We start from the raw sequence: 19,278 nt of genomic DNA, 5'->3' as shown, positions 1-19,278 counted from the left end.
TTTTTTATTTGTCTCAAAATTACAAATAAATTTATTACGTAAAATAACAAATAATTTAATACAAATTGTTAATTCAATAAAATGTTTAAAAGTCCACACAATTCTCATTTCCATTAAAAATATGGCACGAAATGACGATCATAACTCCTTAGGAAACAAGAGCCTTATTCCATTACAGGCTTTTACTGGACTTTTGTAAGGCGAAAATTTTTGGGGAGTCTTTCTCGGCGATCGTCTCGGTGACGTCAGCTGTTCCTTTATCTTTCTCACTCTGTCGTTATCTTCCGTCTCGTTTCTCTGCTTTTCTAGCTCCTTTAATTCCTTATAAGCAGTTTCTAGCATTCGTTTTTTCCAGTCTTCGTAAGGTTCTATTTGAGGTTCAGATTGCTTTTCTTCTTTTGGAATTTGACTGTCCACCTCCATTAATTTGTCTTCATCTGAATTTATATAATTTAGGATTACTTTTATTAAATTAACAAACATACTAGTATTTTATTTTAAAATAAATAAATAACACAGTACACCTAGCAACAAATCAGTTTATCAGCGGTATGTTACTATAAAAAGGTAGGTAACACTAAACAATGACTACAAAATATGCAATGGCATTTTTCCCAAATTCAATTTCCCACAACTGGGCATCTACGGTCCTGAGAAATTGAGTATAGGCACTTGGAAATAATAACTCTGTTTGTAATGCTCACCATTTTTCTCTATAGTTTTAGGTGGTCTACCTCTTTTCTTTACAGTGGCGAACTTTTCATCGACAAATTTAGTCCAATCAGCATCTAGTTTCGTCCATTGTGCTGATTTTAATCTAGATTTTTCTATTATTTTGCTCTTCGATATCTTAACTTTCTTAACTCTAAAAAATTACAGTTAACAGTTTATTTTAGATTCTTTCTTTAACAGAATTTACAATAAATTTAAACTTTAGAAAATTTGTACACATATTTTAATTTTTTATGATGATAAACTAGTAAAAATTATAAATTTATTTATCTAATAAACAAAATTTATTATGAGTTTTAATGTATGATATTTAAAAATATGTTAATTTATACACCAGCTATTCAAAAACATGTTATTTGGGGCTAACATATTGTCATAGCCACTGATAATATTTCATAAAATATTTAAAATTATTTTAAACATACCTGCAAGCTTGATATACAGCCATACATACATATTGTGGTAAATTCAAATCAATTTCCTGAAAAATAAAAAACAAACGAAGTTATAATTAACAATGCTAAAATTATAGAGTGACCAGTCGGTTGCCACGGTACAAGTACATGTAATATGACCCAATCCATTTATGATTGCAGATAAAATAAAAAAAAAATGTAATTCAATCGAAGCAGGGGAGGGGTACAGAGGTAAGGTACATTTATCCATGGTAAAAAGTAACTTATATGCTACTCCAGACCATAATCTATCTCTGAGCTAAATTTCATTCCATCATGGTTGAGAAATAAACATCTATCAATCCAAAAACTTTCGCATGTGTAATAAATACTAGCTTTAATCGACTGTTGGACTTTCATACAAACTTTCAAACCCCGTTTTACCCCTTTGGGGGTGAAGTTTCGAGAAATCCATTGTTAGTGGATGTCTACACCCTATAAGGCCAAATGCCTGCCAAATTTCAAGTTTGTATGTGTTTGTTTTTTAGATTTCTTTATTAATCAGTAACTGGTATTATGCTTTTATATATATGGATTAAGATGCACTTAGGATAGTATATGTAACATTAATTTTGTAAGTTTTGTAAATGTATTGTACGTAAAACAATTAATAAAAATAAATTAACATGGAAGTCAACAAATTTTCTCCTATAAAATGATTTGTGGATCGGTGTGGACATTGCAATCTTAAAGAGATTGGAATATGGAAATTAGCACTATCCTCAATAAATAAGTTAATTACTGGGTCACCGCTCGGTTTTTAGGAGTTAAACTTATAAGTAACCATATATAACCACTGTCTTAGTAAAGTAGAATTACTACTACTGGGCCCTTTAATATAAAAAAATACTGCTGGTTAAATAGTTTTAATTAATGTGATATGATTTACTGATATTAAACTGGTGCCCAATGTTTTTGGCCGGAATGTGAGATTATGCCCCTGGACCAGAAATAAACAATAAAAATTAATAATATTAGAAAATCAGTAATATGCAAAGAAAAATAAGCATAATGAAATATAAAATTTTGTGACTAATATTGTGTAGTTTTTAAATAATTTATAGGCTTACACTATGTTGTTTGTGTGTGAAATAAAGTTAAACGCATTAATCATTATTTAATAACAAATACAATAATACTCACAGTCTTTGCTTGTCTCTGGTATTCTTCAAGGATATTCTCAGCGAGAGTTTGCACACCAGTGCATTGCATAGATGCACATAGAAAATGTATGGTCAGCTTATCATTATTTATTTCTAGAAGATTTTCCACAACTTTTTTACAGTTTAAGTATGAAGGACCTTTCAAACCCGAGTATTTAATAGCTGCTTTCTGAAAATAATTAATTTATACTTTTATCAAAGACTTACTAAATTAATTACTAAATGAGCTAAGATGGCCCAATGGTTAGAACATGTGCATCTTAACTGATGATTGGGTTCAAACTCAAGCTAGCACCACTGAATTTTCATGTGCATAATTTGTCTTATTAATTTATCTCATGTTAGGCAGTGAAGGAAGTTTGCGAGGAAACCTGCATGTGTCGAATTTCAATGAAATTCTGCCACATGTGTATCCACCAATAATCACTGGAGCAGTGTGGTGGATTAAGCTCCAATACTTTTCCCCAAAGGAGAGCAGGACTTAGCCCAGCAAAGGGACATGTACAGGCTGTTACTTACCTACTAAATTAAATATAAGACTTAATATGAGATATTTTTTATAAAAGATAAAAATAAAAAAAATAATAAAACTATGTATAGTGATTGAAAAAGTAATCATTATAATTGGAATTTTAGAATTCAAGCCAGTAGATGCTCTTCTGAATTACACATTGTTCAAAGTTGTAACCATATTCATGAAATCATTTTAATAGATTTATCCATATGAAAGATTCAAGGATATGGAAAAGTAAATATGTATGATTATGTATTTATAATACTCGTAATTCTTATTATAAAAAAAAAATTCAGATTGTAAACACTGTCAATCACCATATTCTGGGCTCTAGAACTAGGCAAGAAAAAGAAATCCAGGACCTAAGGATCTGCAGTCTTACAAGCTAGGAACTAAACCAACGAGGCAGCGTCTCTTTCAAATAAAATTATCAGTCTAAATTATCTAATACGTTTATATACTTTAAAAATTATACATACGTTGTCCAAATCTGAACCATAAATAGAAGCCGCGAGGTCTAAACAAATTACAATTTTGCTGGTATCTGTTATGCTACTGCCTGCAATAGATTTTGTTTGCAACAACCGTTCGAACTCTGCTGCCTTACTGTAATGTTATAATAAAATTCATTTAGTACCTAACTTACAACAGTTATTAATTTGAATACAAAATATAATCATACTTAATAACTTTGTCTTCTTCACCAACACCCAACTTTGTAGCGATCAATTTTAATGTTCTATTATGTGTAGCCATGGCGGTTATACAATATTCATCAATTTAACTATATTTGTTTGATATCACGAAAGAGTTATCCACAAGTTATTTCCGACTGCAAAGCGCGCCTTAATTCGTACAATATGTCACTGATGACATATCCTAATACAGTGTTTTACAGCTGATACATAAGATAATTTTTGTTTTTGGTTGTAGTGACTTGAACACCGAGTTTTTTGGACAGTCTTCGAAATATCTCTTGAAATGAAGAATTAAAATCAATTTTTAGAATTATTTCAGATATAATAAAAATCTTTGATTTCCTATATCGATAAAGTTATTAATGATAGAAATAAATTATTTAAGTTAATAATTTATTTTTATAAAAAAATACGTATTTTAGTTAATTTCATAAATATAAAGTAATTTGTTAAATTAGTTCAATAATAATTTATTAATTTAACAAATATATTATTAGTATATTAAGTAGTAAATTAAATTAAATTTAACTTGTTAATTTTAAAACAATATCAGTGTGATATGCGTAAAATATGTTTTAAATATAATATAAAGTGAATTAAATTATTTATTAGGCTTTCTAATCAATCATCAAACCATTACTGATATCAACATCATTTGCATCATCTCAAAATATAGTTGACCACGCCCCTTTATCTCTATTCAACAGAATATGCAATGATAAAACACCTTTTCGTAATATCACAGTAGGCGACATGTTGATTTTTTCTGTAGGTTCTGTGAAGCCGATACGGATCGCTGTCATTGCTACAAAAATGTCTTTGTAGTTATCAGGGTGTAGGTCATTTAATTGTAGTCTTATTAAATAATCCGTGCTAAATTTTGTATATTAAAAACATTATTAAGAGAAAGAAGAGGATCCACTCCACCCGAATCAGGGGTGTGTATGCAGTGTTATTCGACCAATATAGATTTGTATCAAAATATTCCGATTCTATTTATAAATATTATTTTCTCATCTTTTACTTATGTTCAAACGTTAATAGTAACGTCTGGTCTATAATTAACCCGTGAAAGTTTATAAATATTACAGTATACCATGGTGGACTCGCGATATGAGTCGGGTCATTATATTTGAAGGTTGCCATTTTTTAGGGATATATTTGTGAATTTTGGGCGTGATCGTTGCACCGTACTCCTCTTGCAACCCTGCCGTGTGTCTTTTATCTCGCGAGTGTCTTCGATCTGAATCAAGTGCATATACGCGAACACTCGAGTGCTCATTGGAAGTGCATCAAAGTGTGGTGTTTTCAGGTAGAGATGCGATTGGTGTCAGTTTGGTGGAGATAATAACAGTGTCGTGAATGATGTGGGCGCAGTGAGTGGGCACAGCGGCACCACGGCTTCCTCAGTGGCGGGTGGCGCGCGGGGAGCCGAGTCTCCTTCGCAGGCCAACCAAGACACCGTGGATAACACCACTCCCACTTGCTGGTAAGTGCTTAGCGTACCTGATACATACAACCAACATAAACACACAATAAACAAGGATGAAGAGCATATCTCAAAGAACAAATAGATCAATGTAGCAATTGAATGGTTATAATTACAGTTAAAACTCTTCTATACTGAAAATTATACTAATATTTGTTTAATATTTCATGAAATCATGTACTCCAGATATTCATATATGTACGCATAATATTAATGAACTCACTTTGTCTGGCCTTAAATGATATAATTATATTAAATTTGTTTAATTTATGTAAAAATATGTGACACAAGAAGGTATGATAAATATAATAAATAAATTAGTTTTTAAACTGCATGTTTAAAGTTAATTTACTTATGACAGTTATTTGTATATTATATATCAACATATCTTAATATCATACTATAAAGTATTTAAAAATAACTACATTTGTTATAAGCTGGATTCAAACCTGGAACATTAATAATGATGTCAGTGAGACAATTTGTCATTTAAAGAGTGTGTTATCAGTTTATTCTAAAAAGACAATGTGATTTAATATCCACTCAATTTATTTTCTGACTTTGTTTAGCTTCTTGGAAAGGTCGTAACGACTGGGTTAATTATTCATAATTATAAGGCTAAATTGAATTAAATAAACCTTTACAACGGCTTAAAAACATATATAATATAATAAATGCGAAAGTAATTATCTATGGCATATAAATTTATAAATATTTTTAATTATTTCACACATCAAAACTCATATTATATATATGTTATATATTCATCTTACTAATATTATAAATGCAAAAGTTAAGATGGATGGGTGTTGGATGGATAGATCTGAATAAATATTACATAGGGTACTTTTTATCCCTAACACCTATATCCTCCTTTCCAACACATGGCTAACTTTACTTTTTTTTAAACGGTTTTTACGAAACTTCATTCCTAGGGTAACCCCCTATTGTGGATGAAATGCGGATTGAAAGTTTGTGTTTTATAAGTTTCGCACGGGTAAGCCACAGGTTCAGCTAGTTGTAATATAAAATCTTAATTTATGATTATGTTCAGTTATATAGCAACAGTGATAATATATTTATTTAAAAAAGTAATCTCTTATGTCTGAAGTTTATTCACTAAATAGTAACAAATAATAATTAAATTATAAAAAAATAAATTTTACTTAGACAAAATATAATACAAAACATGGATACAGCCTAAATAAAAGGAGCATACATTATTGGTGACCTTATGGCTACCTAGTGATCGCTTCCAGGCAACCAATGGTGTAGGTGATAACTAACAGAATTTGAAATAGGTGGTTCTGTACTAATAATTAAAATAACATTAATCTATATCTAAAACTAACAAAAAAAATATAATTTTTAATAATAAAATTAATTTTAAATGTAATGATTTTAATAAGTTTCACTGGATATTACCCAGCCCATATATTTCCTGCTGACGGACAATATAGTCTCATGTTACAAGGTTATGAAGCGTGTTACCATATCAATTTCTGAAGTAAGAAAACTCTTGAGAAATACTAAAAGAAATGAAGTATCTATGACTCACAGCTGACCAAAGATAAGGCTATCAGAAGTTTATTTATTGTCATTTATGTCATAACTAAATTCAAACTGAAAACTGTCCGACTTAACTAAGTTCTAAATATATCAAAGAATTTACTCTATTTAAAAATCTATAGTAATATGATTAATGCGAAAGTATTTCTGTCTGTATGTTTTATGCTCTCATGGTCAAAACAAACGACTGTACCGAATTTGATGAAATTTGGAATGAAGTAAGCTTAAATTTCAAGGAAGGACTATTTTTTTTGCCTTGCGTTCAAGTGTTGCGAGGGACAACAAGTCTATACTATACTTATAATATAGAGTCAAGGTCACACGGTTGATAATAGTTCTTAATTAAAATACATGAAAAGAAAATAATTTTTAATTTATTGTAAATATTTCGAATATTGTAGACGAGTCCTTATCTTAATGTGATATTTCGTAAAAATTTGCAATTGCATACTTCCTATTTAAGTATTTGAAAGGTTGTTCCACCTACTGGTTTAACTTAAAATTAAATCTTAAAGTAATATCGAAATTAAGCAATATATAATGATAAATGTATATAATAAAAACTAGATAATTTGTTTCTAATATGCAAGGCAACTTTGGATTATGTATTTCTATGTCTACATTAGTAACACATTGTATTTTTAATCTTTTTTATTTATTACTATATAAAAACGTATATGGTAAAAAGTTATATGTAGCTAGCTAAGCCCAGTGGTTTTGCAGTTGCTATTTGTTTTGGACTTTAAAATTTTTTCTCATTGCACCTAAAAAAGTTTTACTCAAAAAAAAAAAAAAATTGACGTAATCAATTTTTATTGCAGAACAAATATACGAACAAACGTTCTTCTACATAAATAGCTAAGTGTTCGGCGTGATTTCCACTGAAAATTTAACTACTGCATTATTAACTACAAGATTTTAATCCGCCATTGTAATATATAAGCAACATAACATCTTAGTTTCCAAGGTTGATGGCGCACTGGCGATGTAAGAAATGGTAAATATTTCTTAAGGCGCCAATATCTATGGCCGATGGTGATCAGGTGCTCCATTTCGTCCGCATATATCTTATTCAGATCCGTCTATATCTATCTCAGAATTTCGAAACACGAACTGATAGATAGTGACGTCCGCATTTGTAATAAGTTAGTTTTTTTTTATTCATTAATCGCAAAATAATAAGAAAAATAATAGATCGATAACAATCATTTGATTAATCTTTGGTTCTAGTTCATAATACATAATATGTTATTTATCTCAGAAATATCACTCGCTTGACTAACCGTCGTCACACCACCCTGACTGCTGTGTCCAGAAAACGAATAATTATCCATATATTGGAAATAGAATTGACGTTTTATTGATTTAAAAAAAAAAAAACAAACAACACATTTACTTTTTCAATAAAAATATATAAACATAAATTGGCATTTGAAGTCCTTGCTCGTCTTGTGATATACCTATGTATGTATAATGTATATTTGTCAGCAACAAATTGTACATGCCGTTAGATTATAATCTATCTCGCAAGATTGTGAACTGTCGAAAGATTGTGAACCGTTAAATACTGCTTATAATTTAACGCATTACTTTTTGGTATATTATAATCTACACAAGCTAATTAAAGTCAAATTATAAAAACTCTACGAACCTAACCGAAATATCATAAACTAACGAAATATTTGACGTTTTATTTTTACTTAAATTACCGTTCACAATATTTCGGCAGTTTACAATCTCGCGAGATAGATTACAATCTAACGGTATTTACAATTCTACGGTGATATATATACGGTGATAAGCTAAAAAAAGTCTATCTAAAAGTATCTATCGACTAGTATGTACATGTAAGACTGTTTTTAACGTCTGAATAATTGAATGTTTTTTTTAGTATGCTTCATATTTCTACAATATTGTTGCATACAAGTTTAATTTGAAGTCCGAGTTAGCCTGTCTAATTGCAGCACAAAGGACGTAATAATTAAGATCCCACGGTTAGAAGAGCATCGTCAAAGGCATGATCAATATCTGATAATGCCAGTACCTATCGATAGACGAAACGCAAGATCCGATATGACCCAGTGGATATATCACGAGGATCTTAAACGGCGATTCGAATCCTTGCTCTAAATTTTCACGTGTCTGTTTTTTTTTTTTTCATGTATCGTTTTTCGGTAAAGAAATATATCGTGAGGTTCCAGGAGTTAAGCTTCTTTAATTTGTAGTGTCACAGTGTTGTGAAATAAGCTACTGAATTGCTCCGTAGTAATAAGATGACACACACATACAAACACACACACAGTGGGATATTAATGGGTTGTTATTTTTATTTGTAGATTTCATCAGATCTGCTGTTGCTCAAGAGCGTTTTTTTTTTCTAAAATGGCGTCATAAAAGAATCTGATGAGCATATTTAGTATGTGTAGTAAAAAGTCTGAGTTTTCTTAGGTCTTGGCAAATCTAGTACCGTGTTTATCACTGACCTTTCAAACAATAAAGATCTATTCAGATATAGGCTTTATATTTAAGAAAATAATGATTGCCTTTTTATTACATATGGTTTCAAATTAAAAGATCAAAACCATTGATTAGAAAAATATGTAACTTGACCATCAGATACGATAAGAAAATACGTAACAGCTGCTAATGTTTTGATATATAAACTCTGAAAAAAGAGAAATTACGATATGCCCTGACGGAGTGATTAATATCGACGGCGAAATTTGAAATTTGGAGAAGATATCCTTTTCCCGTTTCATGATATAGAGGAATCTATACTTTATTAGGAAGTAATCTTAAATTACAATTTAGAAAAGGGCTCTGGTATACCCTTAAATCCAAACAATCCATTAAATTATTCTGGTACACCATTCCACCACTATCAAACCACTATTACAAATTTGTTTGATTTATTTTGTAATGTAATTAGTTTGATATATCCGTGTGATGTACTTTATTCGCTACCTGATTCCATGTATACGCCCCCGAGAGAAATCCGAGGAGAACTTTTACCCCGTTATGTTAAATTCCTAGTCTCAGTTATTTTGTATTCATTCCTGTCTGGTTGCTAAGTGCGTGTAATCGTTCGCTTTGACTTTTGATGCAGAGATTAGAAGTGTCATGTTTGTTTATCGATTTCGTTACTAGCTTGTCGTCTTTGATTATGTCTGCCATTTCGTCTAAATCTTAAAATTAAACGGTTTTATCTCTAAATGTTGTTCACGGGGGCGTAGAGTTACATAAAGCTTTGTCTTCTTCTCTTTAAAGTCAATTTAAATAAGACAGACAGAAATAACGCCTGTCTTTCACTAATTATCCGCTAAACAATGTTTTTAAGGCCTTCTATTAATCGTCTCTTTGATTTTAAACAATCTGGTTATGAATTTTCGTGTCTCTCATTTCAAATGGGTCTTTTCTAATAGTGGAATTATGAGACACTACGTAAAAATACAGATAAAAAAATGAGTAGAATACCCAAAAATGTATTCATCTGTCATGTAAATTTCATATTATCTTCTAACTTTAGTTTCAGCTTACGGTGGTACTGTTAATGATTACGATCAATGGCGTATCAGTGATATAACCGTAAGATTAACTAAAGATTCAGACAGACGGTAAGTACGATTGATTGACGTAATAAATCGGTAGGTACTGTGTCGGAAGTGTGCGGGAAAAGAGATCAAATTCTCAAGCGATTATAGACTGTACAAATATGTTATATTAATGGTTATTTTCATTCATAAACAACAACAACAAAATATAACTATGTTTTTGTGATCTGTCGTAAATATATTTGCGCCAAAGAATAATTAAACGGATTTATTCAAGTAGTTTTATATGCACTTTTGAATCGACATTTTAACACATCCCGAGCCGAGATGGCCCAGTGGTTAGAACGCGTGCATTTTAACCGATGATTTCGGGTTCAAACCCAGGCAGGCACCACTTAACTTTCATGTGCTTAATTTGTGTTTATAATTCATCTCGTGCTCGGCGGTGAAGGAAAACATCGTGAGAAAACCTGCATGTGTCTAATTTCAACGAAATTCTGCCACATGTGTATTCCGCCAACCCGCATTGGAGCAGCGTGTTGGAATATGCTCCAAACCTTCTCCTCAAAGGGAGAGGAGGCCTTTAGCCCAGCAGTGAGAAAATTTACAGGCAATGCTAATTTTAAAACATAATCTAACGATAAATTACCACCTGTACGAAATCTATATTCTAGTCTATATTTTCACAGCCAAATCACTGAACCGAAGCAAGCTTGAACGTCAAGGAAGGACATGGCATATACACAAAACTTGACAACCAACTCTTATAATGCGAGCAATGCCACGGTCGATAACTAGTACATAATAATTATAACATGCTATATAATTGTTGTAAACGTGGAGTCAGGTGAAGCGCGAAGTTCAAGAAAGAATGGGATGGAGAGATACTATGGATGCTCTCTATCCCACATAGTAGAAAAAGAATCTTAAGAATATCTAATAATAATTAAAACTATATTTATAGTTAACACATTTTATTGTAGTAAAATCTTACAGTTTTTTATCACACCTTTCACCAACTTTGTTGACTTGCCAAAGATAATATTCGTATAAATATGCTGCAACTTATTAAAAAAAATGATTTAAGTGATAAGACACATAGTAACAGACACAAAATTAATTCTGCATACTCTAAATATAACTGTATAAACAAATACAATGTCACTACACGAGCGAATGAATCATTCGTTATTTATGTAAAAAAAGTATTTAAAGGAACAGCTGATTGTCCAGCTGCTGGATGAGAAGGGTCGATCTTCGAGCTTCTTCCAAAACAATGCTCCACAGTGACATTTTTTAAATTTTCAAGTAGGTTCAATGATCCAGCGTTCATAGACTGCATTAGTAATACTAACCGTAATGTAAAATGCCCATCCCCACCTTGGTAACTGAACTGTTATGTCCCTTATGGCTTAAGCCACACACTTCACACAACAAACCCAGACCAGTAGAATATTTATGCATATACTTTGTTCAAGTGGTTTCTTACAGGCATTTTTGAATAGTCATTTTCCAAGATGTATTAAAAAGTTACTAACGATTTAAAATACAGATTCTACTGTGAGGAATCGACAACTTAATAGTATTCATTGTTGGTCAATCATTTACACAATATGCTCGTGAAATATGTTACGAAAACTCGAAATTCACGCTTGTCACGTTAATAATCTAAATTCAAAATGGGCGAAACTATGGAGCGCAATAATATTTAATAATATAAAAAAAGTTGAATATTTTGTCCGAAACGCATCGCATCTTCTGGTATAAGTTTTATGTATATCGATTTAGTATTCGTTTCAGTTGAGCATTACAAACAACGTCTCATTTATTGCGATATCCTGTACAGAATATGCCTCATTTATTAAAATTTCTTGAACTTAATATATATATGAAAGATTGTGTTCATTCATCCGAAACACTAAGGTTTTCTCATGAAGTTTTTCCGTCATCTTCGAGCACGAAAGGATGATAGGCGGAAAGGCACGAAAACGGTTTCCTTTGACCCTTGGTTAAAACCCACGAGCTATATACACTAGACTATCTCGGCTCTTGTACATGTATATATAGAAATCGGTATATAAATAATGTATGTACTTGCTCTATAAGTTAGCTATTAGTCTAGCTGTCTGTCCCGACTTTGAATGGGTTAAATTCGTCTAAAGTTACCCCTCCCATTCAACCTAAAGATGAATTTTCAAAAAAGTCTTTCGTAGTCAGCTTCTACGTTGTGAATGGAGTAACTATAGCAAATTTTGAATTCAGAGCTATAGTCTGGGAGATTTTGTGATGAATGCTATTTCGCTTATATGCCTTATATATTGTAACTTATTTACTTATCTAGTATCTTATATTGTAAATGCGAAAGTGATTCTGTCTGTCTGTCTGTCAGTTACTCTTTAACGGCTAAACCACTGAGCCGAATTTGATGAAATTCGATATGAAGCATACGTGAACTCCAAGTGAGGACACATTTTTATACAATAATACTTAACGACTAGCGAAGTCGCGTTCCTAGTCGTAATATTATATTTTAAATATGTGTACATATTATTTGACTTCTTTCATACGTCTAAAAAGATCACAAACTTTTTAGGATTATGTACTACGTTATATATGGAAACGAAGCCTTTGGCATAATCATAATTTCTTATCTTATTAGACTAATTAGTAGTTAAGTGGAATTTACATAAATAATATACTTCGAAGTTGTTAAGTAATAAGCAAGTTGAATCCATATAACTTAAACCGCACATGGAAAATAAAAAAATAGTCAATGTACAACAATAATATCAATTTTACTTGCTGGTAGGGTTTTTTGCTAGCCCGTCTAGGTATCTCCCACTCGTCAGATATTCTACCGCCAAACAGCAGTATTCAGTATTCTTGTGTTCCAGTTTGAAGGGTAACTACAGGCACAAGGGACATGTGTACAGAACAGGGAGTGTCTGTAATTAAAATGATAGAAAAGTGTAACTACTGAGTTTCCAGTCGGTTCTTCTTAGAATCTACTTTCCGATCGGGCGGTAGTTTTATATTTACATTCCACCTAGATGTCCGTAAATATACAATAGCGCGTTTTTTAAGACATTTTCTGCCTCGCACAACCACTCTGTGGAACCATCTTTCGCCGGTAGTTTTTCCGAACCGATACGACTTGGGAACCTGCAAGAAAAGAGCGTACTTTCTTAAAGGCCGGCAACGCTCCTGCAAGCCCCCCGGTGCTGTAGATGTCCATGGGCGGTGGTAAACACTTTCCATCAGGTGAGCCTGCTGCTTGCTTTCCACCTACAACATAAAAAAAAAAAAACAAAACGATGATTATAAAGGCGAAAGTATGTGAGGATGTTAGTTACTCTTTCACGCAAAATATATTAAATAGATTTTAATTAAACTTTACAATAATATAGCTTATACATAAGAATAATATATATTCTATAATTTATAAATATATTGCGTGAATAATTCCTGACAACCAACCCATAGAACACGAGCGAATCTTCGTCGAAGACTAGTACATAATAGAATCAAAACATGCCTATAAGCTTAATTCTTTTTCAAAGGTGTAATTACATAATTCAATGAAATGTAAAGCTATAAAAAGTGCATATTCTAGAAGAACCGATAAGAAACTCGATAGTCTTGTATGCTATAATGTTAGCTATAAAAATCCCATGAGCCATGAGAGATGGCAATCGTGTCATGGTGGAGACATAGGAATAATCTTAAATGCGAACCTTGCTCTTACAGATGGTATGCGTGAATGCGTTACATCTGTTCTGTCTAGCTTTAGACGGTGGATAATTTTCCCAAGCCGAGCGATGTTTCAAGTACCCGTCAGTAATGTATAATTTGTACAAATGTCTGAAATTACCGAGGTACTTTCTCAGATGCGGAATTTTGATATGATTAAAATTTGTATATATTTAATTATTTATCATTACATTACATTAACAGCCTGTAAATTTCCCACTGCTGGGTTAAGACTTCTCCTCTACTTTTGAGGAGAAGGTTTGGAGCATATTGCACCACGCTGCTCCAATTCGGGTTGGTGGAATAGACATGATGTTTTCCTTCACCACCGAGCACGAGATGAATTATAAACATAAATTAAGCACATGAAAATTCATTGGTGCTTGCCAGGGCTTGAACTCGAAATCGTCGGTTAAGATGTACGCGTTTTAACCACCGGGCCATCTCGGCTCGATTTAAATATACAATATGCATTTTTAATGTATGTATGTATGTAGGCGGACTGGCAAATGGGCCAGCTGAAGTTAATTGGTCACCACCACCTATAATCACAAGAGGAAACAATAACCATTCCTTACGTCACCAATGCGCAACCAACCTCGGGAACTAAGGTGTTATGTCCCTTGTGCGTGTAGTTAAACTGGTTCACTCACCCTTCAAACCGGAACACAACTATACTAAGCATCGATGTTTGGTTGCCGAATATCTGATGAGAGGATGTTACCTGCCCAGGCGGGCTTGCGAAAACCCCTACAACGAGTAAAAAATAACTCAACTATTAGTACTGTTTCATACCAAGCACGCGTTACAGGGCCTCGTTACCTTGTTTTTGTATACGATATATATAAAACCTTCAGGCAATTGCCAACATTAGCTGTAGAAAGTTTTCACCGGATCGGATTAATGTTGTCCTAACGTGTAGAAAACTAACAAAAACAAGAATTATTTTGTTATACACACTAACGAATCCGTTGTTATCCGCCCACTTTACTAGGAATTATATAAAATAGATGAGAGGAGTAATGAAATTAATATATGTATATATTATCCATCTCATACTTATATGATACGAAAAAAAACTTGATGTATACTAGCGACCCTTGCCGGCTTCTCATGGAAGCAATTTATTTTAAATTTGTTAAATCATTAATTTCGGAGATTATCGGCTACATACGAACAAACAAATTTTACCTATTTATAATATTAGTAGGTTTAGATAGTTGAACGGTTGAACGGTATAGAAATTGATGTGCTGCAGCGGATTTTCTCGAAGCCCGTACCAGGACTGGCTTTTAGACCAGTAAGGAAGAACCCACAGTACTAATTCCATGAAAAATACATACGTGTGCCAACTCCTAGCGATCCCTCATACGTTGTCGAAATATTAATCTCAAACAGATAAAACAGATTGAGCGACATCCATTTAACCAATTTAAAAATAGGAAGGGGATTATCAATTCTCAGAATTAAGTTTATTTATGAAATCGTATTGGAAGATTATTAATTTTTTGATAGCCGGGTTGATTTCACTTCCGCTTTGATCCCATTTAAATTTGAAGAACAAATTTCAGTCGGTTATATCTTTGGTTGGTAAAAATTTTTGTTATAAGATTTCGTTCAGTAATTTTCTCATTTTTCATTAGTGATGTTATTTATGAAGAAAACTTTTTATTACTAAAATTATTCGACAATGATCTACTTTCAATCAAATCGAAGGGAAATAAACAGCACTGTGAGTTTGTTTACGACGACCCGATGCAGTGATTCACGTGGGATTAATTTCAAGTATCAGCTATAATATCAGTATTATATACCTCACGAGCATATTCTATTTTATTACAAGCTGCTCGTCCCGACTTAGTGCGTACGTGGGTAGGTAGTTTGGCAAATGACATTTGGTAGGTGGTCACCACAATGTAGCGCCAATCTGACGAGCTAAGTTCATGTCTCTTGTGTCTGTAGTTAATATGAATTAGCTAATTATTTGACGTTAGAGTATGCGACAAGTTAGTGGTAACTACCCAGACAAGCTTGCACAATCCTCACCAGCATACCCTATTGATGGAATTACAGACAAGGACGGTAAATCTCAAGGTCTATTTACTATGTTCTTGAAAGAACTCCTTCTACATCTACGTGCACAAGAGTATGCTCAAACAAGTGCGTTCTGTTCACAGTCCAATAGGCTAACTACTTGACTAGAAAAAAGACCTGGTATTTTGACCCTTAGACTCAGCAGTCTAAGGGTCAAAATACATACACACGATACAAAGCCACAATCACGATGCGATATCGTATCGTCGAAACCCATAGCCTATTCCAATGGAAGTAGGAAAAAAGATAAACAAACCTTAGATTTAAATATTTCATGCGATTTGCTAATAACTCTGCTATGTTGTGCACTACTAAGAGTTGGTAATGAATATATCTTTATTTTTAATACTATTTAATACTATTTATACTACTATTGCACTTAACCACTTACTTCCACTTTAATTCTTCATCCAAAATTCCGATACCAGTTTCGTCGATGTACAACCCGCAATTTTTTCGCAAATCTATAGTGAATATCATAGATTAATCAAGCTCTCGGCCAATGATATCACGTCAATTTGCTGTCAAATGTTGTTTGTTTGGCTTTTTTCCCGTTATGGTTGGAATAGAGTATAAAATCGTATAAAATCGTTGTCCAATACACGACATACGATACAACATCACGGTTTAGTCATGGCTTTACGTTTTTTTCGAAACAAGAAAATGTACTTTACCACCTTCGTACTTCTGTAGATGTAAATTTTGTAGATTATTTATTTTAAAGATTAACTGTAAACATAAGTAGCTACTGAAAATGTATTTATAAAAAAGTCAAATAACTATATGGACATGGGATTAGGATCCGCAACCGTATGAACTGAAAGCTACTGGATCGAGGAAGTTTAAAAGAAACACCGTAGGAATTATTTTACCAAAACGTCACCTACAAAATTTAAATAACTTTCTGATTCAATGCATTGTCAATTTTATAATTAGTTAAAACACAGTCACCGTAATGAGGGAAAATCTATTATTATTTAAAAAAATATATATTTTCATCTTGTTAGTTGTGATAATTGGGTTTAATGATGAGAACTAAAAAATACTGGTGCTTATAAATCAATCATGTGTATGCACGGTCATATTAAATTCTAGGATGTCGGTTCCCACGTATTCCATTGTTGTAGTTTCTCTTCAATCGATTCCGTTCTAGAATATTTTATTTTAAAATCGTTTACTTGTTATTACGATAACGATGCGAATATAAAGCTGATAGGTTTGTTTGTTTGTTGACAAGCTGATATTAACATTACCGGTTCGATTTGGAAAATCCTTAGCCTTAGACAGGCCATAACGATTTCTTACGGATAAAAAATTCAATCAAATCCAGTCCTATTTCAGCCCCTTAAAGTTGGTATTTCCTAATGAGCGTCTAAGTAGCAAAAGAAGTAACTATGTTAAATATCAAGCCAATCGGACATTTAGTTTCGGAGATGTCGTGATGGATAGTATTTCGCTTATAAATATTTTGATAGTGTCTATGTGGCCTTTAATGCAGGTAAAATCATGTGGATTAGCTAGTATTGTTTATGTGAAAATATATGTTTGCCTATTCGTCCTTCAAGCACAATGGAATGGCTGCTTGAATCCTAATCGAGTTTGACACATGTGTCGTTAATGTTTAAGTCAGAAGTCTGTCACGACCAGGAAGTAAGCCAAGAAAATGATATTAAAATTATTAAGTATTAGCTATCCGTACCGCTTTCGCTCGTATTGAGTGAGTAGTTCTATATACCCATATAGAACGTAAATATTAATGAAAAGCAGAAAACAAAGATAAAGTCATTTTTCGCTCACAGCATTTGCTGGCGTACGCAGGACCACACGCCAAAATTTCATCACAACAATCGTCAAAATAATCATTCATCCGATTCGATTGATGATTATTATTATGGCGTGTATGTTTACCTACACACACATGCGGCAAACATACAAAAAGTTTTACCGATTCCTGTTGTCTTAGTCCTAGTATTGCTTAGCCGTGAAAACACATCAGACAGACAAGAGTTATTTTCGTAATTAAAATATTATTATATATTATTTCTTTCTAGGCAAATGAGTAATTAATGGTGAACCTTCACGTACCTTGTCACGGTAATTGTGGCATGCTGAAGTTTATTTACGGCATATTTGTATACGGACGTATAGTTGAAAATTAGTCGTGTGTAAGAAATCGGATGAATTGTTAATGCTAGCCCGCCTTATGCTATCAATTTTGTACATTCAGGTACCAACAGTACAGTAACAGCTAAGGCCTCCTATCCTTTCAGGAGAAGGTTAAGAGCAAAGTCCACTATGCTGCTTCAATGCGGGTTGGTGGATTCACAGGTGGCAGAATTTCGTTGAAATTGCAACACACACATTGCACACACATGCAGGTTTCCTCACGATGTTTTCCTTCACCGCCGAGCACGAGATGAATTATAAGCACAAATTAAGTACGTGAAAATTCAGTCATGGTTATCTGGGTTTGTTTTGTAACGTTTAAATTTGGAATACTGTTTCTGTAAATCCTCCTTTTTAATGATTATAATTATGCCAATTCACGTTTTAAAGTATTGTGAATTTTCTTTCTACGAAACAAATTGTGATATCAATATTAAACCATGTGTAATAATAATAACGATCTTCTTGATCGAATTATGTCTATGGTTGCCATTTAAGAACGCGGGATTAAGTGGGAGGGCAAGAAAAGGCAAGAATCCATTAATACAATATGACGAGAAAAGTCGGCCGAGGACCAGGGCCTTGACGTGTTTTCCAAGGAATGAGATTGTATCAACTTCCTAACTCCAGAATTTTTTTAGGGGATAGTTGGTAAACGAACAGGCGGCTCATCGGAAGGAAAGTGACTACCACTGACCATGGACGACTATAATACCGTGGCATTACCGGCCTTTAAGAAATGAATTTGAGAAATGAGAATCTTTTTGTTGAAGGTGAAAACCGCCGGCGTATGATGATTCCACAGAGTTGTTGTACGGGGCAGAAAATGCCTTAAAATTGCTGTAGCGGATTTCCGGGCATCGAAGTGCTGTAGATGAAAATTGGAATTCAGGCACGATGTCCGAAGGTGAAAATAATTCCTCGACACATTGCTCGTGAAAAATCCGTTAGAAGATGTAGAGTAATCCAACATCTCTGCACAAAGCCAAAGGACCGAGTAAGTCGGAAAGAGCTTGATCAAATGAGAATTTGCTGACTCAGAATTACATCCAAAACCCATAATACGATTGACCATCACAATCTGACATATAAAATAA

General features: G+C 32.9%; 2 protein-coding genes across 4 annotated transcripts in view; one reads left to right on the top strand and one right to left on the bottom strand.

Annotated features, from left to right (window-relative positions):
* Positions 1–13: 13 nt before the first annotated feature.
* LOC125073456 (origin recognition complex subunit 6) lies at positions 14–3,732 on the bottom strand. The gene is made up of 6 exons (XM_047684294.1): positions 3,547–3,732; positions 3,344–3,470; positions 2,331–2,519; positions 1,158–1,213; positions 705–865; positions 14–437 (listed from the first exon to the last, which is right to left on the bottom strand). The coding sequence occupies exons 1-6, from the start codon at positions 3,618–3,620 to the stop codon at positions 139–141; spliced, it is 906 nt and encodes a 301-aa protein (XP_047540250.1). The 5' UTR covers positions 3,621–3,732; the 3' UTR covers positions 14–138.
* Positions 3,733–4,326: 594 nt separating this feature from the next.
* Positions 4,327–19,278, top strand: part of LOC125073569 (guanine nucleotide-binding protein G(s) subunit alpha) — a 37,038-nt gene continuing 22,086 nt past the window's right edge. The window contains exons 1-2 of one of the 3 annotated variants that reach the window (XM_047684432.1): positions 4,327–4,500; positions 4,875–5,051. The gene's annotated coding sequence lies outside the window, so the exon portion shown is untranslated. Of the gene's footprint in view, positions 4,501–4,565; positions 5,052–19,278 lie in introns of those variants that run through there. The other 2 variants (XM_047684435.1, XM_047684434.1) reach the window with 2 other exon arrangements.

The sequence above is a fragment of the Vanessa atalanta genome, chromosome 24 (assembly GCF_905147765.1).
Source record: "Vanessa atalanta chromosome 24, ilVanAtal1.2, whole genome shotgun sequence".
Lineage (NCBI taxonomy): Eukaryota > Metazoa > Arthropoda > Insecta > Lepidoptera > Nymphalidae > Vanessa > Vanessa atalanta.
The sequence above is the reverse complement of the archived record's forward strand: the minus strand, read 5'-3'. Positions and strand labels throughout refer to the sequence as shown.

Bases quoted from the DNA above. Each gene is read 5' to 3' on its own strand.
- LOC125073456 (XM_047684294.1), bottom strand. From the start codon at position 3,620: ATGGCTACACATAATAGAACATTAAAATTGATCGCTACAAAGTTGGGT. The intron at 3,471-3,546 runs GTATGATTATAT...ATAACATTACAG, and splicing joins GAAGAAGACAAAGTTATTAA to TAAGGCAGCAGAGTTCGAAC. The intron at 438-704 runs GTGAGCATTACA...ATATAAATTCAG, and splicing joins TAAAACTATAGAGAAAAATG to ATGAAGACAAATTAATGGAG.